The following is a 23394-nucleotide window of genomic DNA, read 5'->3' on the forward strand; positions in this document are numbered from 1 at the left end:
CACACAACAAAACTGCAGAAGGGATCAGTTTGGTGATTTAAAAACGATGGGTGCTTTCGTAAAAGGATAAACGTGATGGACATCAACTCCCATCATTCGGTCTGGAAATCAGAATGGATTTCGATCTTATTCAAATACTGTAGTGAATTAAAGGCGCATTCGTGGTCATCTTCAAAGATTATGTTGACCACTTTGAACATGAGCATATTGTCCGTATTATACTTAAAATCCTCGATCCCTATTCATTCTGACTTGATGTATCTATGTGTTGTCAGGGCAGCTATCCAATGAAATCTCCTCGTTCTCTGATTCCCTTAACTGAGCCAAACAAGCAGATAAGATTGTGTTTTCCTGCTGACATCAAGTGGCCACAGTGCTAACTGCATGACTCCTTAGCTGCTAAATCTGCAGCCTGTTTACCACTACAATCCAAAAAACACTGCCAGAGAAATTATACATATGATTAATCTAGAATTACATGCCTGTTAGTGTGAAATGAATGTGTATTCAAGTCATCCGTATACAGTATTTCAATACACTAACACGTATGTCAAAATTAAAGCTGTTTTAACAATAGAACTGTTATCGCTTTGTAGAAGAATAGCATTCTTTATATGGACACAGGCATCTGATTGTCAACTGGTGTCGCTCAATCCAGATCCCCTAACATGGGCACTAACATGATTAGACATAAATAGCTCCTGTCTCAATAGACTGTGTAACTAGATACTTACACGGAAACCACGTGAATAGTCCGCATGCCGCAGACAAGAGCCACTATAGAGCACAAATTACACAGATAAATCAAAATGTAGGGCAGACAGCACACTTTCACACAAATCTTGGTAGTAATATTGCAGACCTGCAGGACAGAGAGGCAAGCATGTGGTCAGCTTGTAAAATCCAAAGACCAGCATCAAGAATGAGGTAATAAAAGAAGTTTTTGCTTCTCAATAACAATGATTTAGAGTCCAAGTTATAAAGTATTAAGATACACTGATGTGACTCTGCAGTGTTTACACTAATAATAATTAAAAAAAACTCATCAAGTGATTATTATGGCAAAATTGAAATGGGATTATGCAGACAAAATAAAAAACTGACAACCGCTCTGACAAATTCACCTTGTTTATTACATGGGTGCATATTCCAAGCAGACTTTTCGTGTAGAAATATGCAGGCGTTCCAGGAGCGTGAGAGAGGAATAAAAAGTCCTGAGGGTATGTTAAACGTACAGAAATGTGTACAATGTGCACATCAGAACATACAGCATAGAGACTGGATCCAGTACATTGCTTTTGAAGAATGATTAGTCTACCAGAGCCTGTTGTAAAACTATGTTGACTCATGCTTATGTTCTGCTTTGTGCACACATACATTTTCTGCCCAGCTAAACAATATCAGCCTCTCAGTAAGAAGATTTGTAAACTTGCTGTGTTTCAGAGATGAGATTTAGTCGGAAAACAGGCACAAAGTTTCAAGCAGCCAAACTGGTATACTATGTGGCCTCTATAGAAAATATAAGTAATTTGGATACATTTACACAAATTTAGCACACATGGGGACCAAAAGTAGTTACAAACTGTATTTACAACAATGCAAGAGATGGTAGAAAAATACAGAAATGTTCAGCCACAGTGTTCGACTGAATCTTGCAAAGTCGTTCCAATGTTTCTATCAACGGCATCCAAGTCGGCTTCCAGTTTTCCACAGGTGACCATGGAGTCGCAGAGAAATACAAAAATAATGCTCTTCTCTCCCTCAGGATTACTCCACTCCTTTCATGAACTCCAAGAACTCTGTAAAATCAAGGATGACATTGTAAATAGCAACCAAGCCCAAAACAAACTATGAAACTGTAAGATGCCATTATCAAGCAAACGTCTTATTTGAGTGTATTTTTAAGGAATGAATAGAAAATGCACATGTTTCCCTCTACAATCATTACACCGTGTCTCTACTGTCAGGTGCCTCTTTAACACCGTTCAGACTCCTCACCATCATAGTCAATCCTGCCGTCGTTGTTCTTGTCCCCGTCTTTCATCAGCTCCTCGATGTCGTCCTCAGTTATTGCCTCTCCTGTAGATTCCAGCATCGTTTTCAGCTCATCCAGGTCAATGTAACCATCTGCGTTCCTGCACAATCGAAGGAGTAGCGTGCACATTAATGCACATGACGAGGGGAGGTTAGGCTTCACAGATGGCAGTGGAGGAGGTGGAGTGTTTGTGTGTGACATGTGACTGATCACATCCTTCATTTAAGTATTTGAGCAACATCACTGTGAGAAAGAAAAAGTATGGCAAGTTTGTTCTTTGATGCTCAGACGAGGTGTCTGGCTTACATGGAGTGGGTGTTTGAAATATTCTGTGCTGTCAGAAAGGATTATGGAGCAAACTGCATGCTGTACTCTGCAGAGCGGCTTGGCATTTTGTCAGTACACATAAATGCACGCGGGGAGCGTACTTTGCAGGAGCCACACTGAGAAGCGCAATTTGATTACTAGTCGGTATTGATTTACAGATGAAAGCAGCCTCCTGTTGATATTATGTCAGATTTGGTATCTTTTTTTGTTAGAAGGTTGTGCCAGTGGTCTGCTCTCAGGGCATTAATTCTTATAGTTCAATGGGACAAACTAGCAACAGGGTTTAAACGTGATACTCACTTGTCAAACATGCGAAACAGCTCTGCCAGTTCTTCCTCTGACTTGCCTTTGCTGTCGTCCTTCATGCACCGCACCATCATGACCAGGAACTCGTCAAAGTCCACCGTGCCACTCCCTGCACACACACAATGCACTTCATAACATCCTCACCCTTTCTACGGATTTTTTGTGCTCTGACCTGCTGAGGGAATGCAGATGCCAATTCACTTGTAGCTCTAATCTAGTATAGTGCATCAAATGGTCAAACGGTCCACCAGTCAGCCAATCTATGAACATAATGTATCAGCATAAACAGAATTGGCAACACAGTATTGAAACTGCAGTGACTCATAAATTGATTGAAAGGTCTTTAAATACAAAGACCAAAGACATAACTGTATAATATATACCTGAAAATACAAATTAGGCCTTTAAAGGTTTCCTTATGTAGCCTTAAAATCCCCACTATTTGACAACATGACATATACACTGATGCTTTAGCAAACAAATCCAAGAGGCTGTTTTTGCTTTATGTTCCATCATTCATCTCATGGAAGATTCGAGATGACTTGTGCATCATCTGATACGCATTTCGCTTTAATTCAGCCTGACACATCTTGTTGTACGTAAGATCCTTGACTATCATTTGACATTAAGTTCAGAGGGTTTGAACTGCACTCATCTCACAAGATGACTGAGCAGCGATGGACCTGCCAGCTGGCCCGTGCAGACCAAGAGGTCAACAACAATCAACCGATCATTTGGTTTTTTGTACTGTAGCGCAGCAGTGTTTTGATTTACCGTCTTCATCCACCTCATCAATCATCTCCTGCAGCTCCTCTGGTGTGGGGTTCTGGCCCAGCATCCTCATCACCTTCCCCAGCTCCTTGGTGCTGATGCAGCCATCTTCCGCATCTTGTACGAAGATGTCAAAGGCGGCCTTGAACTCTGCAACGCCACCGCAGCACAGAGGGACACAACTATATATCACTGACAAATGTGGTATGTTTTGCAGCAGCCGTGCAACATCGTGCATCACGTGCAGATAATAATTTAATTCATTGATATTTGATCCACACTGAAAGAGAATGATGACGTGTACAGTGTAGAAGACTTTGTAGTTCACGTACCATTTTTCTGTTCGTCTGTCAGCTGCTCAACCTGCAAGAAGTAAAAAGTTTAAGTAGTAAATTCTTTGGTTATCTGATTGTACCGCGCGATTCACTTTGGGAAATCAGTGTATTCAGTTCCAGTGCTCCAAAAAGCTGCATTTGATCCGGAAAAGATATATTTCTATCTGGTTTGATGACTTTTAAGTCAGGTAATGAGGTAATATTTTGGTCCCACACACTGGGCCATCCTTGACAAAACACTGAACCTATACATCATACGTGAGAGCCAGTAAGAGGAAGAGTTAAAAATAAACAGACAGGAGGATCAGGAACCACAGATAAAGCACACAATACACAGTGCTTTAAATTAGCATAGCTGTGGATCTGGCCCAACAATGGAACAGTAATCCTGGAAAAGCTACCACGAATGAGAGAGGGAGACAGCTGCTTATGTAAGAGTTATTGTCTGTCGTCCACTGTAAATTAAACACACACACACGCAGACGCGCGCATGCACACGCCTCTGGTGATGATATATGAAAAAATCTGTCTAAACAAACACATGCGATGTGCATTCCTGTGTGTTTTTACTGTCCCAGCTGCACTGCTCGCTTGGGTTGTGAGTGGACGGGACAGCCGGCTGACCCTCCGGGCGGAGGTGGACAGGCAGCCACACGGCTCTCAGGCTCACAGATAATGCTGGAATTCAGTCGTGGGGGGTTTATCTAAACCTGAAGCCTTTCTCTGGCACCAGAGAACCACGGATGCAGCAGCTGGCCAAAATTAGCCATGTGAAGTGGGACTGCTCCATTTGAAGTCATGGATGAAGCAGCGGAGAGCGGGCCAGGGACCTGTCCTGTCAGTGACCCCCTGAGTGGCTCCTATCAGCGCTGATAGAGCTGAAGGAGGAGAACATCTAGAGGCGTATATGGTGTCAAGGCTCTTTTGACATCAGCTGGTGATGGAGGCAATGTGCTGTGCAAGCCGCTACATCAGGGATTTGTCAACCGTTCAAGTAATGTCAGATGTCAGATGAGCAAACTGGGGGGGGGGGGGGGGTTTATACAACAAATGAAGACACAAGTGCCAGAATATTCCATATAACTTAAACAGGAGGGAATACATTTATAGCCTTCATTGTAAATCTCTGCTCATATGTTACAAACTAATAATAAATGTTAGGGATTACGGTTTGCGATTCAAAACAACATCACTCTCATACCAGACTGAGTCCACACACAGATTTTTGGTCAGCATCCAACAAACTAAAATCACTTCATCAGGGGAAGCCGACTGCACACTTTGAGCTGTATGAGTGGGGAGAGGACGTACCGCTGCCTTGTAGATGTCGTTCATGTTGGAGACTCGTCTGCTGCCTGTCCTGACGGCGTCCTGGCACAGAGGGAGGAGGTACTGTCCAGCTCAGGGCAGGACACTGGCCTCATCCCGGCAGGGTTTTATAGCTGGAGCCTGGTGATGTCTGGTCCCTCCCTGGGCCGACCGGCCTCCCCCTCTGTTTGTGCCTCAGCGTGTGTCCACGAATGTGTATGTGTGTCATTTGGCCAATCTGTCACAATCACCGGGCTCAGATAAAAATGCGGCAGCTCTTAGGGGGCATACTTTGGAATGGAATGAAGTGGTGCGGGGGGGCATGCATGGTGAAGCCTAATCTCCAGGGAGGGGGCTATAGAGACACTCAACATTCCTCTAGACCTGGACCAGAGACACAGAGGGCTCAGGAGGTGTGTGTGTGTGTGTGTGTGTGTGTGTGTGTGTGTGTGTGTGTCTGTGTGTCTGTGTGTCTGTGTCTGTGTCTGTCTGACTGTCTGTCTGTCTGTAGGGCGGGGGTGGTAGAGAAGGTAAGAGGGAGACGCAGACTGCAGCCAGCAGACCATGAATGGAGGAGAGCTCTGTGGAGTCAGACCAGAGGAAGGTGTCAGGGGTGTGACTGTGGTTCAGACCTGACCGTGACGACAGGTATGTGCCTGGGTCTATGTGCAGTGTTTTTCATGGCAGACATTTTGACTTGCGATAGTAGTAAAAGCACAGGAGTAAGTAATGACGTTAATGATGGTTCCACTACATTTAAAATCAGTAAACCATGCCAGTGCACAACACCTGGACCTGGACGTGGACCTCGAGCATCTAAATGGAATGCAGCCATTAATGTGATTTAGTGAAACCTGTGCTTTTACTGCAATGACATGTTTAACTGTCTGCTGTGGAAATTGCCTGTTAGAGCACTCACACGTTGTTATCTGTATAGAAAGAGGCAAAATTAAAGGATCCATCAATCCAAATGATGAAAAATCATAGCCTCACTTCACTTCCAGAGCAAAAAAACACTAGAAACCTCCATTTCCAGAAATAATGCCCCTGATTGGATAATGCACAGACATCATTATGGACACTTTCAACTCGACCTTTTTCTGCTGAAGAAATAGTTCCTATGAAAACCGTTGACAGTGTGGTGTGTGGATTATCCAGAGTAATGGCAACACACTGTTTCTGGAAGAAGGTCTTGATGTGCACATTTTTATTCCCGAATTAATATTGTCTCCACATATATAACCACACAGAATATACTGGCATTTATTTTAATCGTGATACTTCAATCATACACATCAGATTGAAGAACACAACTCAGGCAATTCCCACTCTGCATGATTCATGGGGATGTTAATTCTGAAAGCCTTCATGTGCGACACAGATTTAGTCAGCAGAGGGTGCTGTTCACTATATATCCACTAAATTAAATTGTTGCGCAAGGCTGATCAACAGTGGGGAAGGTGAGAAATCTGGGTCAAACAAACCAAACACTTGCAGACACATTTAAATTGAATTGTACACAGCGCAAGACTTTGCAGCATTTTTCCCCATGTTCTTTTGAAACAAGGCCATCTCAATCACTTGACTGTGTGATTCACACACATTCACACACGTGCTCTCACCCAAGCGCGCACACACACACACACAGCATGCTGTGGCAGGCATTCTAAGTGACGAGTGATCATGCTGGTTTATAATAGGATGCTAATGGGGACTGGCACAGCCTACAAGCATCATACAGCCACTCAGAGAGAGGAGGGGGTGGGTGGGGGGGTCACACTGAACAACATACATGTCCAACTCTTGCACAGATATAGACACGGATCTCCTGACAAAGACCTCACATCAGTGCACATCAGTCACATGCAGAGGTGACTGGTGGCTCCATTCCTCCGTGGAAATAGACAGGTGGGGAGGGGGGAGAGGATTTCGTGCTGGTTTTCCTCGTGTGTTCCCTCAGCCATTCGTCCAAATTTCATAATCAAAACACACGGCGCTGCATTGTTCACTGCTGTTGGAATTCAGAACAGAAATGAATCGTCATCAGTGGCACCGACTCCATCAGCTGAAACCCAAAGCATACTGATGAGTCTACATGGTCAGCCAGACAGATTCATTTGGAGAGCTGAGTGCAGTCTGGTTGGTGCCAACAGTGACAAGCAGCTCTGCAGGGGGCACTAGATTCTAATGTAAAGCTTTCTTGAACGTGTGCACGCATGTCCCCCCCCCCAAAACACACACACACACACACACACACACGCTGTAGTACCAAAGACTGGCACACACATCAAAGAAAGCATATGGAGTGCTGTTTCATTGGAGCTCTCCACCAATTTCCTCTTACAGAGGAAGGCTGACGAAAGAGCCAGCCATCTCTTCCACACAGCGCAATCAGACAGCGCATCTCAAATCCACAATTCACCGCACACCGCTTTTTGAGGGGTTGCCATAGAAACTCTGCTGGGTAGAAGCGGGCAGAAAATGAGAGGAGATGAGCGGGGCTATTTCCCCCTCCACCTCCCTCTCTGCCTCCCTGCCACCACATTTTGTCCTCAGAGTGACTGTATTATTTTCTATTCTTTGCCTCCTCCACACATACATGAACACATCAAAACTGCATACAGATATGGGGTCACAATTAGGGTTATGATGGTTATTTGTGCTCCAGAAGCATTCATGCAAATTAACTAAATCCACAAGTCCAAATGATTTCATTTCATGTCTCAGGCCGAATGCTGGAATACACTGCCTTCAATTCTGTTATACTTGCATCAAACCAGGTTATGAGAAATGTTCTGAAGTTGCACATGCATGCACACTGCACTTGCGAACATGACATGATAATAGTCGTCTGACTGACTTGTTATTTGAAGGGCTGAATTTCCATCATCAACCAAAATCTTTATAGATTCCGAGTGTGCAATATGTCAAAATGCCCGAGGCGTAGCGTCTCATGCCGGCAGTACTGAATCAGCTGGACCACATTTGTGAAGAGCTACTACTATACACAGAATACATCATGTCAATTTAAATACTCGTGTGATATAATGATTGGGTTGACGTGCAGCTGAGCTTGAAGCATAGGTCCTACGCTCTCTCTCCTCCTCCTCCCCTCTGTGTCCTCACCTCCTTGATTGCTGAGGGGAGGAGGGGAGCTGAGCCTGTCAGCCTTTCTTTCTTTCTTTCCCTCTCTCTCTCTCTCTCTCTCTCTCTCTCTCTCTCTATTCTTTCCTGTCCTCCTCTCTCTCTCCATTTCTCTGCCTCCTTTCATTGATGACCAACCTGGCTGTCAGCAGCTCCTGTTGTGGCAGGCTGTGAGTGCTCTGCATGTGACTGAATGATACACAGTGTTTTTCACCATGAAAGCATCTCTTCCTGTCCAGTGAGTGCTTTATTAGAGACGCCCAATCTCTGATCAGTGACAATGTCTAACCCAAATTGAGGGATTTGTCTTCAGAGATGAGGGAGAGGGTAGTCTTCAGTTTGCTTCACTGCATTCAGTGGTTCCTTTCTGGAACTCTTTGCGCTGAGGCACTTGGCGTTACGCAGTGTTCCTTACATCAGAGCTCTAATGAGGCAGTGGCCACATTAGCTCCAGCGCTGATAGAGCCACGCACTAACTCTCTGCCAGGGGGCAGCGTTTTCCAGTCCACTGGACCACCAAGTCGCCTACCACCCTTTCTACCCGAACCCACCTCCCCCCTCCCATCCAACCTCTATAATAGTGTACGAGACACCCAGAAAAGATTTCCTCTGAGATATATGGCAAATGAAGTTCCCTTCAAGCAAGAGAGAAAATGCGTTTCTCCTATGTGGCTGCAGAATGAGCGGCCAAGATTCTGTCTCAAGACTGATCATCAAACAAGCTCTGCAATGGCAACATTGAAAAAATAAATAGTGGTGAAGTGAATTAAGAGTAATTCCTTGAAACTTTCTCTGTTTTGGCTTAGTAATATATACTGTGCAAGTTGCTGCTAACTATTCATCTGGACGTGTGTGCGGTGTTTTATCTTTATTAAATAATATGAGCACACGCATCAGAGGTCACATTTTCTTTGCCAGAACGCATGCGTGCATGTAAGTCTCCCTGCATTTTTCTACATACAGAGTCAGAACAGCGACGGCCAGATCAGAGCATCCATGTCCTAAAGTTGTATTAATGCGGCTGCTTACAAAATCCTCACACAATCACACAATGCAACAGCATACATACAGGCCATGAGCAAAGATGCCTCCACTGTACAGTGCCGTCAGTGAAGATGGAGAACTGTGCACTTTACCAATGTTCTTATTTTTGCAGGACTGAGATATTTTTTTCTACTTGATAAAAACATGTTTCAAGTGCAGACAAAATATAAATGTTTGAATTTACAGCAAGGACAGAGAGGAGATGGAAAAATAGATTGGTGAGGGGATTCACAATACAGTGTGTGCTGATATACTGTTTGTATGTGGCTATCCTCTGTGTCGCCTCTCGCAGCTCCTCTACAGAAGTGTTGAACAAATAAAGGTTGAAAAATCGGAAAATTTTGCAATTATTGTTATTATTTTGGGGGGGAAAGAACAGCCAATGTCAATAAAGGTTTAAAGGTATGCAGCAATTACGATCATTGAATACAATAATATGCATTTTTAAGCCCTTATAAATGTCGCCTGTGACAAGAGTTGCCATCTTAGTAAAAATTCTCCCCGCGTGCACGCACCCATTTTGGATTTGTCAGTGTCTCTGCCTTCTCCTCTTCCCCTCACATAGCAGCTCTCTGAAATGGAATCTGTGGGCCCCCAGGGTTTCTGACAATTTTTCAGACATTCCTAAGTCAAATGAAGAGCGGTATAACTTCAGCACTATTACATTTAAAAAGTTAGCTGTATTGAGAGTGTATTGAGAGAAAGCGGGTCATAACTTTCACTCTTCCAACCTCTATCATCCCGTTTTTGGAGTGCCAGTCGCTTTTCTGAGCTAAATCCAAGTTGAAGTGTCACTTTTCAGCACTGAGATTTGGAAACGAAAAACCTTAGCTTTCATCTAACAGAAGTAGCACGTTAGATAGCAAAATCTGAATATCTTAATATGTCCTTTACCATTAAATATTAAAACCACTAGCATCCTTATCCAAATGTGTGAAAATAATTCGTTCAAATATATGAAAATCATCATTGGTGCATCCACAGGTATGAAGGCCTCTATTTGAGAATGCAAATGTCACCATAAGGATGGAGAGTCTCAACAATGTGACTGTGTAAACAGATTTATGTCCCCACAACGTGAGGACATAAATTAAAAGATAAATAGACCTACCAATCACAACACAACAGAGTGGTACTTTGTTACAAAGCTTCCATACTTGATTCTTTAAGTACTCAAAAAGACTTCAACATCAGGCTACATACAAAAGAAAACACAATGCACATTCAAAAATATAGTATTGAAATGAAGTACCACCAAAATACAAAATATTCTACCGACAAAACCTCAAATCTGTAATACAGATCTCTCTTTCAAATCTAGAAATGTTCTATGGTGACTGCCTCTTTTCTACCAAATACCTGCAAAACTAATAACATTCCCCCAGCCTCAACTGTTGTATGTATTTAGTGCTAATTAGCAAACGTTAGCGTGCTACAATGCAAATGTAACATGGTAACATTATACCAGCTCAGCATCACCATGTGAGCATTACCATTGTGAGCTTAGTATGATGACTTTAGCCGTTAGCTCAATGCATCACTGTGCTAAGCCTCACAGAGCAGCTAGCATGACTGCAGACTCTTGTTCTCATAAGCTAGGTGCTGTATTCCTGTCCTGGTGTTCGGTATTGGCCAGTGCTGATCCGTCCTCTGTGTGCTGTGTCCAAGAGAAAGTGTTTTGAAATGGCTCTGTAACTGGGATACTGCCTGAGCCTTGAACAGACTGTCAGCATTAAAGCTGCACCAGGCGAGATTCTGTGTCACAATACACCAATGTAATCAGCCTACACCATGGAAGGGGAACACAAAAGAGGAAAGCGTCCTCTCCCAGTGAAATGATCAATTCTATTTTGGTTTTGGCTATTTTGTCACCTTTGCTGGAAGAGGAAATTAAAATAAAGCTACCCTGTTTATTGGTTTTACAGGCAAAACCGCCATCTAGCAGCCTTGGTAGCAGGTAGAGGCATGTCAGACTGTGAGACCTGCTCTCTATACAAAGACGTGATAAAGCGTAATGGACTCCAGCAGAACCTTGAAATGTGTCTAATTTTATCATTTCATGCATTGATTGTTTAATCTCACAAGTCAAAGAGCTTGAGAAGAATACCCTCTGATTGCAGCTGTGGATAATTCCTGTTTTGCCCTTTGTGACGTGGGTCCGCAATTACAGTTTTATTTGTTATACAATTCATTGGACTGTCTGGGGATGAATGCCCTCCAGAGGTTCATTCACAAGATAAATTAGCCTGAAATTCATTGGTCCTGCAGACAGTCTGTGTCTCCTGTTGTATGCCTCACTCCCGCTCCTGCTCTTATATGCAAACACACACACACACAAACAGTCACAAACATGCACTAACATACACACACGTCCCCTAATGCCCTCGTGTTCTTCCATGTTATTCGGGGTTGCAGTACACTCAGGCTAGAAGAGGGAAAAAAACACCTTTGCATCTGTCTGTGTAGCTGAAGTCCAGCCTAGGGCCTACGAGGCTTCAGTGAAGTGTGCTGTGATTTGACAAGGCCAGTGACAGGAGGCACTGTAAATATCCGGCTGTCATGTGACTCACTTTGTGGCCTCAAGGAACCAACGAAAGGTCAATGTTTCCTGATGCCATTGCCAACAACTAAATTAAGTGACTTCATCTCTCGCTCATGCATGTCCCATTTTAGGAGATAGATACATTAGAGGTGTTGCTGCACTCTGCTCATACATTGCAACGATCATTCACATATCTACCGGAACACACACACACACACACACACACACACACACACACACACACACACACACACACACACACACACACACACTGGGTTTGCTATACAAGCTCATCTGCCATCTCTAGATGTGGATATACGTATACCAACACACACGCCACCAGTCATGCGGCACAACCTCTGGGTTTATCTTAATGCATGTCATGTCTGACAGTGACAGCGGTATTAACACGTCTCCACAGCTTCTCTAATAAAACAAATTGTGATCCATGTTGTTGCAAAAGGTTAAATAGCATCATTTAGCTCCGTTGAATGAAAAGGGCAGTTTTTGGTACAACTGCAGCTCTTCTGTGTCTCTTTCTGTTAAAATGACTCTGGGGTCTTGCATTTTTCCTGCATACTTTAATTTTTCCACCTTTTAGTGCTAATGCATTTCTACTTATGTGCAAAGGCACTAGAACGTCTCTGCTCTAATGGAGGTCGCAAAAATGTTATGCATAAGGAGACAGAAAACAATCCTGTTGAACAAAACAAGGTTTACACATTAAGAAGCACAGAACCTGAAGGATGTTCAAAAATAGATGGAGAACAGTCTTGTGTAAGGTAAACTGAAGGACAGGCAAAGCTAGGAAAGGAAGCTTTAACTAATGGGTGTCAAAAAAAACAAAGAGGAAACAGGTGAGAAATGTCCAGAAGCCCTGAAACTCCATGACCCCCTTAACTCCAAGTCACACATCTGCACATGTACTAAAACACTCATCACACTCATTAACTGGGCAACTTTAAATCAATTTTCCAGCCCACCACTGGTCTATGCCCATGAAATCCAAAGCAGTCTAAATAAATTATGGTTTATTTTGTACAGTTTACTGCACTATGGGGGGGACATGAAAGATCATGGAGGAAATAAGTTAGCGAGAACCAGCAGCCAAAGCACACTAAGCAGCAGTAAGTCATGGGCGTGGACGCTGAGCGGTGATAAATCTGGCTGGTTTGGGATTTGTATTGAAAGGTTATGGCACTCCGTTATATGAAATTGACAAATAAGCAGCCAGCATCTTTGGTGAGAGACTGGAATTACACCCACAGGTTCAATCATGAACGTTGTGACCAAAAGAAGACGCAACAAGTGTGTTCACCTTTTTGTTTCTCCTGAAGTGTTTCAAACTCGACAGCTGTCTCTTATAAGCTGCTGACTGTTGCTCCAGTGCTGCGTCAGTGATAGGTGGCTTCCTCTTGAGGGTGCTTATTTCAAATTCTATTTATTTTCTACTTTTATTTTTTTGTCCATTTTATCATTAGAAGCAAATCCAAACACGGGAAGTTTTAATAATCGTACTTGAAGATCTAATCAAAGCCACTTGTTTGCTGCGAGCGACCACCCAAGGCCCTCACTGATTCAACTTACAAAACAATGCCAATTTGCTCACAAGCACTGATTGTTTCTTCATATTTTCGCTGGTCTATTTTCTCAGCTTCAAAATGTACCTATGAACAAACCAGTCCATACAATTTTGAAGAAATATGCCAGTATATTTAACCACTGCCGGTGTCAGTTTACATAATTCTCCATTTCAGGTACAGTGTATTTCCAGCAGCCTCATGGTCATGGATGGATTACTGAATTTGATTACTTCAGGCCGTGCAACTATTGCCATTATCCTTTCAGCAGGTCGGTCTGAGTCTCAATGAATCTATTAAGCCATGTTGGTCCTGCAGGTGAGACTGCTGTGAACTTTGTGAAAACCTCTGCATGTTTGTCGGCCCACAAGCACATGGACGTCTCTCTCTCTCTCTCACCCTCTTCTCCCTCCCTGGTTGTCGGTGCCTCTCTCCAGATATTTTTGGGTCTGGATCTTCGTCCTCCAGGAGAGCCTCACTACTCGTCTCTTCCTCTGTGTGTTTGTTTCCTGTCTATCCTTCCTCTCTGTGAGGCTGCCTGTCTGTCCTCTTTCCTGGTCTCCACGGTGGAGAGGAGGTTGTGTGGCTCAGCTCTTATCTGTTTGGTGGCACACAGAAGTTGCTCAACATCCTCCCGCATCCATTTTCTTCATATATGTTTACAATCTATGTGTAATTTTTCATCCTGATTTCCCCTTGCTGTGTTTTACTGTTACATCTATTGTATGTCTGTCCATCCTGGGATCCCTCCACTGTTGCTCTCCCTGAGGTTTCCTCCATTTTGGGGGGAATTTTTCTCAACCAATGCAGGATAAATATAGGGCAGGTTTCCTTTGCACCGTATTTTGTCTGTTATTTGTGGAGAGAACTGCCATTGTGGGTATGTTGTGGCAGCTTTGGAAATTATTTCGACAGCCTCTCTGCATCTCCACAATAAAATACTGAAATTCAGTATTCAGGATTATAAATTCAAGAATGGCAGTTCCGGTTCAGCAATCCACCATTTTAGTCCAGACAGAAAAATCTCAACCACTATAGAAAGGACTGCCATGAAATTTTGTATTATTCATGGTCCCCAAAGGGTTAATCCTAACAGCATTGGTTATTCCATGACTCTTCACCTACACTGCCACCAGCAGCTCAAAGCTTTCACTTATACTGTGAAATATCTCAACATTCACACAGATAATGAATCCCAGTGACTTCGGTGATCCCCTGATTTTTCTCGTAGCGCCACCATGAGGGGCACAATTGTGGTTTTGAATGAAATATCGCAAAAACTGTTCAGTAGATTGCCATGAAATTTGAATGAATTGATAGTAATGAAGTAATAGCCTTGCTTCTTCATTTAGCTATGCCAATGTCATTTTTTATTTTCCCAATACTTTGTTTTATGACCAAGTCCTGCAAAACAAACGTTTCCATCAGCCTTTTTGCTCAAGGCTAACTAACAAATGTTAGCATGCACACTAAACTATAGGTTTGTGTCATGCTAGCATAGTGACATTAGCCTACAGAGCTGAAAACTTTGTCTTGTTAAACAGCAGCACACATAAAGAGCACAAGAAAACCACAAAGGTTTTTCAAAGCTGAATCGATAAAATAAAAATGCACATTCCATTGTGTGGCTCAAAAGAAAAGAAAAAAAAGAATTTGCCCAAAATCTGTTTTTTAAAAATGTTTTAGTTGGCCAAACACGTCCGACCAGATGTTATTTTCTCCACTGAGACAGAATGAACACAGCATGTCTCAACAACTGCAAATGAGTTGGTCCTAAAACACCCTCATAAATGTTAAAATAGTGTTGATTGTTGCACTGCTAGATGTGAATTTGTAAGAATAAATGACTTATGAATCATTTATCAGGGGCATAATTTATTTATTTCGTAGTTGACTGTTTGCAGATGTGTTACACAAATGTCAGTTGATTTTGGGAAAGTAACGAAATAGACAAAAATATTACTTTACAAATATGTTTTTCTTGTTAAGATAACAAACATATTCCATGCTCATGTCTCTTGATGAAGCAGTGGGTTTATTGTCACATGATGTTGACGAGTCCAAGAAAAAAAAAAAAAGCCTTTTATATACAGTAAGACTCTTGACAGTGTTTGGGATCACGTCTATCTATCACGTCTAAGTTATGCCAACGAAAAGTAAATACTAATTTTTCACTTACATCAGCGCTTATTTCTTGCTCTGAAATGAGATTATTATGATAGATGCAGGGTTAAAACCTGTGATAATCAATCATTTTAAGAATTAGAAATACGTTGGACAAGCTGCACTCCAGTGATCAGTGTCAGTTGAATCCCCGACAAAATAAGCAGTTTGGTGACTGTACTTGGGGCTGGATTAACTTGGCATCATTTCTAAAAGAAAATTATTATTGTTTTTAACCTTGTCCGACAAGGCGATTGATTGATTGATCAAAAACGAATTAATAATAACACAGTAGGTAGGTATTTCAGTGCAGAGGAACATGCAGTTTAGCTCTACTCGGCACTCGATGTGCGTCAGCTTTGGGACAAAAACTCACCCAGGCAGGTAATTCAGATCCCGACCATGCTTTTGCTTTTTTATGAAAAGATATAAGATGACAGCAACAAGCCAAATAAATGTGGGTGAGATTAAGATGTTACCCTGGTTTATTTCATGAGGCTGGAACATCTCGAGATGCTCGTAGCACAGGCTTCATTTTCACTTGCCCACGCTTACTTTGTGTTTACCTGTGGGCTCCGTTCTCCGGCTGGTTCCGGCTTAAATCAGGCTATCACTGTTAGCGCTGACCAGGCTGATGGTGCAAGTGATCACAAGCAGCTTTCTCGTGTAATTAGCAATTACTGAACCTCTTCTCCAAGATGTTGAGGAGGTTGAAGAAGCGGTTTGAGATGGATTAAAACTGACGTCAATGGCAAATGCAAATTTGCTTCTCCAAGCTTTATGTAAAAGCTCTGAATTGGGAGCTTAGCTGGGGAATTTTGTCCACATGCTCTAACCCATTCTTGTCAGTGCTGGAAGGATTGCGTGGTCTCACTGATGGGTTGGACGACCAGCTCCCTCAGCTTTGAAGCTGATAAACCTTTTAAAACCATGACAAATATTCTCCTGCAATTTTGCCAGAGGAAAGGCAAAGAAATGAAATAGGTAGCAGGCTCAGGAATATGAAAATTTGCTCCATCCCTCAAACTCCCCACCATGCAGCCAAGTTTTTCTTTCAAAGGCTTGAAGTGCTTACTGTTGCAGAGCTTTGAGCTCACACCACAGTGGTTGTCTCTTCTGGAGCCGTTTTCCAGCTCTTAAAACACGTAATGGTCCTGCATCAATATGGCAGCCAATAACAGCCAATAAAGTCGCAGCATGGAGACATGTGGCATGTAGTGATCAGGCAGCATTTAACTGCACAACCTCCATGTCAGTGGCGGATATGGCTGGATGGCACAAGTTCGGCAGCAAGGGTGAGACATCCAGTCAGTTTCCATAGTGATGAGGGTGAATGGAGGGGATTAGCAGGGGCAGTGTGGTGGGAAAGGATTGCAGGCTTCTGTCAAAGCTTGCATTTAAAGAGCTCCATGTCGTGGCTCCCTCCTATTCGGCGATGCTGATGATGGACCCCTCATCTCCCGTCACTCCCCACATTTTCCCTGACATGTTTTTATGTGCGCTGAAACGGCTGCCTCCTTCTCTGCGGCGGCTTCTCAGGTGTGCAATATTTGATGAGCCAGTCGTTCACAGTAACATATGACCCCAGTGCAAACCCTGCTGCCAGGATGAACTTGTTTTTGAATCATAACCAAGCCAGACGTTCGGAGTTCATGCCATAGAAGTGTAAACGCGTTGTGTGACACACAACTTTTCTGTAGTGCAACTTTCACAACTGTGGTGGTGGAGGCTGTTCTCTCAGCACACACTGAAAACCTCCAGATGATACTGTGTGCTTTAAATATGCAGAATATGAAGTTAAACATGGATTTTCTTGTCAGTTCCCGCACACTAATGTAAAGAATGTAATCCTTACAACTTTGGCTAATCATTATGTCAAGTTGGTGTTGTGTTTCCCCTTCAAACAGTAATATGATAATTAATCAACTCCCCCCAGATGATCAGCATTCTGATTATTGTGGGTTTGCCATTCATTTGTATCAAATTGCTTTAATCCTGTTGTTTGTATTTTCTCTCTGTAGCCATGGTAGTCTCACAGAACAAAGAATTATGAGAGTGCAATCAATACTGTATCTGTGATGTGCTACAATTTACTGGTAACACTTTATATTAAGGTACATATATTCACCGTTAACTAGTTGCTTATTAGCATGCTTATTTCTAGAATATTGGCTATTTATTAGTCATTTTAAAGCACTTCTTAACACTTTATTCTGGGTTAGAGTTTTGAGGGTAGGGTGAGCTTATTAGGACTGTAATTCATGTACAACGACTTCCTTACTTATTATCAATAAGCATCAATTAGAAGGTTATTGAGGGGAAACTCTTATTTAATGGCCTAGTAGTTGTAGAATATGGTTGTGCAGAATAAGGCATTAATACACACTTAATAATGGCTAACAAAGAGCCAATTGTGGCTAATTAGCATGCTAATACACAACTACTATGTGTATCCTGATTTGAAGTGTTACAGATTTATCGATTGAGGTTTTTATAATAAAAAAATATTCAGTTAATCTCAAATATTTGTGTTAACTCATGTCGGCAGATGTGTAAAGCAATTCAAACTGAAGGTCTTTTAATAAACTTTTTTAAAATGCTGTCATCTATTATTCTTTCAGAAATACTAAACACAGTAACCAGCCACATTGAAGGACAAGCTTTAGCTCCACACTTATCATCGTCGAAAGCTCTTCTGCAGTTTTTTTTTTTAACATGATTTCCTAAAAAATAAAAAAGTAATTTATTCTATAAGATAAGAAAATATCATGAGACAAAAAGGGTCGCAGTCCCAGTTCTCAGGTCCCATTTTCACCGAGGTCAACCTCAATCCTGGAGGTTGACCTCGGTGAAAATGGGATTATTTCCAGGAATTCGGAATTTCCAACATGTGAAGAAAGTGTTGTGCAATTCAACAAACACTACATGATTTTCTTCCATCTTAGTACATAATAGTACTCATGATAATTTGCTAAATATAATTACACACATCATACTGATATCAGAGTGTGTACTGTTGTTTCAGTGATTTAGGGAGGGTAGATGTATACAGTATGTCCTTAATGCATGTCTGAAAGAATTCGCTGTAGGCAGTGATACAGAATTAAGAAATGAAATGAAATAAAACACTAAGAATTTTGTGTATGGATGTGGCTGTTAAAGGGTAAAACTGGGAGAAGCTAAAGAAATGTTTCATGATGAATTTGAATCCAATTAAGCCCTAAACTGATAGTAAAGGTTAAGGTAGGTAACCGCCACTTATTCTAATGAGAGTGAGCTCCTTTCTTTCATTCAGCTCATTGTACATGACATTTATCTCCAGCAACTTTTGTGGTACACTTTCTATATATTGATACGTTGCATGAACAATTTACAAGATGCAACATATTACAAGATAAATAATACAGGTGAAGTAAAATGTAATTGATTAGTCTGCTTTTCCATATGACTGAAAACATTTTTGCACTACGTAGTTTGGGTTTTTTTTTACATTGTTGTGGTCAGGAAATATTAAATATAAGGTCAGTGTGTATTCGGTGTAAAAGGAGGTGCTACAATTGTGTGTGTTGTTTGCACACATACAAACATTATAAATCCAGACTCTCAGTGTGTGACAGCACTGTGTCAGCACACTGTCCTTTCTAACAGCATTTATTGTACCAGCCCTTGTAATTGTATTAAACTGCTTGCTCATTTTGAGAATCAATCATAACAGATTATCTCTGTAAATGAGTTTGTCTGCAATGGAACCAGTATGTCCAATTGGCCACATAACCTCTTTTGTATTGATAATATTGTTTATAACAGTCGTTTAAGCTGTTATTGCTGGAGTACAGCCAGATGTGTGGTTCTAGGATCATTCATTTCAAAGAGCCTTTTAATCTTTGACATGCATTCGTATGTTGGTGGATATTTCTGCGTAGCCTGTGTGCTTTTTAACCCTCTGAAGCTTAATCTGCACCATTAATGGACTTTTTGTAGAAGTTAATTAACCATTTTCAATGATAGCAGCACAGCAATCCCAGTAGAGAGCCATATAAGGAGGGAGAGACGGAGACCGATTATGCTGTTGCCTAGCAACACATGTACAAAATTTCAAGCGATTTAGTGCCCCCATACTGGTTATCATGGAGGTCATATGTTTACTAAATCCACACCGTGTGCTGGCTGTCACACAGGGCTGTCAGCAGATCAGCAGTAGTACCTGTCCCCGTCCTGCTTGTTGCACGCTGACATGTTGATGCCAAACATGTTAAACCTGCACCTGGCTGAACGTCTCCTGAATCACGGCTGTCTAATTCCACGGATTTGTGGAAATGTTATTTCTTTTGAATGAGTTGCAAATGCTGCACCAGAATCCCAACAGAGGAAAAAAAGGCTTGTCTTTTGCAGCTGTGGGATTTAACTTCTTTGCATAGTTGATCCCTTCAGGAAGGTAAAATCAGGAAAAAAAAAAAAAAAAAACACACAGAGGAGAGAAACAGAGCATGCTCCACAAATTTGGTTGATGATTCACTCACTATTCCTGAAATATCATTGGCCAGCCCACCTCTCTGATTCCTGCATCCCACAATACTTCACTACGCATGTAAATAATATCTGGCAAAAGCTGTTTGTTATTAAAAAAAACTGTCCTCTCAGCTTGTTTTGCCTGTTTGTAAATTGTGTGTGTGTGCACGAGAGAGAGAGAGAGAAAAGGAAGCATACAAAGAGACGGAGAGAGAGAGAGAGAGACGTAGGGAGGGAGAAAGACAGAGGCGAGACAGAGCTGCTGAGGCACTCACTTCACAGCAATTTAGGTCATGCTAAACAAATGCTATACCAAAGAAGCACAGACATTAAATAAGAGCATCTTGCCTTGAAGTGATTTCAGCATCTTTGGCGGCTCTACACTGTGGAGATTACACTGTAGAGCCGCTGCATACATGCGGGGAATATCTCAGGTGTCTCTGCGCAGCATGTGCAGGTGAGGGGTAAATTTCATCAATCATCCCAGGGAGGGCAGCCCACATTCTATTTATGCTTTATATAGAAATATTGAGTGCGCTGTTATTTGTTTATGCGTTGCTTCCCTGGTGAAATGCATGTATGCCCGTCTCTGTATCATCAAGACGCAAGTGCTAAACACACACACACACACACACACACACACACACACACACACACACAGTGGTATTGTACGCTCTACACTCTCACAGTGCTTACAGGTCAAGAAAAATGTACAGGCTGATGAAAAACAAAGAGCAGACAGCAACAGAAAAGAGGCTGCACATCCAGGCTTCTGACAGTGCGACTCCTTGTGGGATTACCTAATGAGACATATTTATATTTTAAACACCCTGTTGAAGGATGCCTCGCTGTCAAAGCAAGGTTTTTGTAAATATATAGTGTTGAATTTCTTTGCTTTTGAATTGTATTTTGCAGATTTAGTTTTTATGGTGCACCGCTTCAGCAGTCAGATATAACACATATGTGGACAATCATCATTCATTATAATCCTGATCTTTGTGATTAGTATCAGTGTGTGTACAAATGGTGACATTATGTTAAGATGCACTATATGTAAAAAAAAAAAAAAAAAAAAAAGCAGTCCCCAGTTTGACTTGCATGTTTACAATAAGAATAAAAAGTGGGATGTGTACACAATTTCAGCAGAAGGAGAAAAACAAGTCTGCGACAATATGAATAAAATATGTGAATTGCTTATGATTAGCATACTAATGACTAATCATCATGCTAATCAGTTCATTTTGTGGCCTCAAATCGCAGGCTGGTGTTGAGAAGTAGGAGTGCATGAAAAAGCATGCTACAAACTGAGAAACGCTCAGAGAACTGCACAGAGATTACCGAGCAGCCAAAGCAGTCGTCTCAAGGTATGGCGACTAAAAAAAAAAAGTAGAGACGTCAAGGGAGAAAATGGAGGGCGGATTCAGACAGTGGCCTGTCGTCATCCTCAGGAGGACATCTCAGTGCTACGTTTGACTCCAGCTTGTATTTAAAAAGCAAACTCAAACACTTAAGCACTGGATCTATTTCCTGTTTTATCTTTGATTGAATGCTTTGTGCTTTCATGTTGATGCTTTTTGATTTTTCTCAGTGAGAATTGGGCAATGCCCTTATTGTTTGTTGTGACTGCTGCTGCAGTGTCAAGGAGCCAAAACCAAAGATTTTTACTCCCTCTTGTAGAAGTAAAAATAAAGAAATCTTGAATTACATTTGGAAATAATACATTAAAGAAATATCTGCATCTGAAATGTTTAGCGGCCTTTTTTAAAACAGCAATCAGAATTGCATCCACAACCCCCCCAAGAAATGACAATAAACCAAGAAGGGAATCTTCAGTCTTAATACCTCCCCATCATTAAGATGATTTTACAGCCACTGGGCCAGTAAAGAGGGGCCACCCAAGCCTCAATCTCAGTCACATATTCTAAAAGCCATTACAAGAAAGGACAAGTAATCCCAGCCTAATGGAGCACGCGCAGCAGCCAAATACAAGCTTCCAACCGAAATTAAGAGACTGTGGGCTGCCGGTGAAAAGGGCAGTGAGCTGAATCAAACCAAAGCTGCGGGGTTAGGAGGTCAGCTGGCTGCGCGTACATGTCACCAGCCCATTGGACATGCCTGTGTGCTCCTTCAGCAGGTGTGTAAATATGTGTCATGTTTCACACTCCATGTCCGCGGGGACGGCAACCCAGATGGGATTTTAAATGCTGCATTTCATGTGGTATCATTTAGTAGGTTAGTTCACCCCTCATTGGTTTGCCATCTGGTGCCCTCTCAGCCTGTGAGCGCTCTCACTGGAGTCTAAACGCTCCTGATCTCCCTGCCAGAGCCTTTCCAGAAGTTTACACCGCGGTCAGCGCGCACTCGCTCGACCTCGGTGGTATTTTAAATAAAAAGCGCATCTCCACATCCAGCCGGCGCACGTGGAGTTTGACAGCAAAACTACAAGCATGGAGGCGAAGTGCAAAAGCCTCCAGTTTGGGGTGAAGTTGGTGGAAGGACAGACAGGGAGAAGCCGACGTGACATCACTGTGCACGCAAGAAAAACAGCTGAGCTGAAGCAAAACTTGCGCTAAATATTCAAGCAAATCAAACAAGTGGGCCTGCTTATGCAGGCTGCGAGTCACTTACCGTTGCACTTAAAATGACGAATTGCTCCTTAAAGACATGTTTTGACGCTGTCTTTCACTTTCCGGATGGATTCTTTAGAAAAAGAGGGGGAAAATCCGCCACTGGATCCACTCTTCGCTGATTTGCTGCCCATGTGAACGTTTTTTTCCCCGCACCAACCCCGCGGCGGGCTCTTTCCTCCCACCTGAATCTGAACATATTCAATGATCTTTTTTCTTTTCTTTTTCTTTTTTTTTTTAAATGATCATCTCACAGTCCACGAGTTTATTCTTCGCATGTCATCCCCTCATTTGTGGAAGACGTCGGGCTTTGGACGATTACAGGCTGAGTTAGACAACCAGCCAGTGTTCCCTCCCTTTATTGACGGGCTCCCTTTATCACAATTTGCAGACAGCCGCTGACTGGCCTCACCTTCCTGATAATGCTGCTTATATTACCCTCCATATGTTTCCATTTTGCACCTCGACCATACATTTTATCACTGGAGGGGAGGAGGGGGGTGTTCTTTTTTGGAGAGGGAGGAGGGGGGGGGGGGCATGCATTTACATTTCTAAACAGTTGAATCCTGAAAGTGTTTGTGGGGAAAAACAAGCTGAATTAAAGAGTAAAATAAAAGCCCGAAAGCTGAGCAATATTGGCTTTATAGTGTTGACCGTCTCCATTTTCAGTCACTTTGTATGAATTATAAAACTTGCTTGCCTA

At 42.3% G+C, this 23394-nt stretch overlaps 1 protein-coding gene across 2 annotated transcripts; it reads right to left on the bottom strand.

Moving 5' to 3' along the window:
• Positions 1-1113: 1113 nt before the first annotated feature.
• On the bottom strand, positions 1114-23143 carry tnnc1a (troponin C type 1a (slow)). Of its 2 annotated transcripts, XM_076740081.1 has the most exons (7): positions 22693-23143; positions 5086-5663; positions 3772-3802; positions 3443-3589; positions 2663-2777; positions 1999-2135; positions 1114-1799 (listed from the first exon to the last, which is right to left on the bottom strand). In XM_076740081.1, the coding sequence occupies exons 2-7, from the start codon at positions 5107-5109 to the stop codon at positions 1768-1770; spliced, it is 486 nt and encodes a 161-aa protein (XP_076596196.1). In that variant the 5' UTR covers positions 5110-5663; positions 22693-23143; the 3' UTR covers positions 1114-1767. The 2 variants fall into 2 exon arrangements, with proteins under 2 accessions (XP_076596196.1, XP_076596195.1); XM_076740080.1 differs by lacking the exons at positions 3772-3802; positions 5086-5663; positions 22693-23143 and having other exon boundaries at positions 3443-3750.
• Positions 23144-23394: the final 251 nt, after the last annotated feature.

This window comes from Chaetodon auriga, chromosome 10 (assembly GCF_051107435.1).
Source record: "Chaetodon auriga isolate fChaAug3 chromosome 10, fChaAug3.hap1, whole genome shotgun sequence".
NCBI lineage: Eukaryota > Metazoa > Chordata > Actinopteri > Chaetodontiformes > Chaetodontidae > Chaetodon > Chaetodon auriga.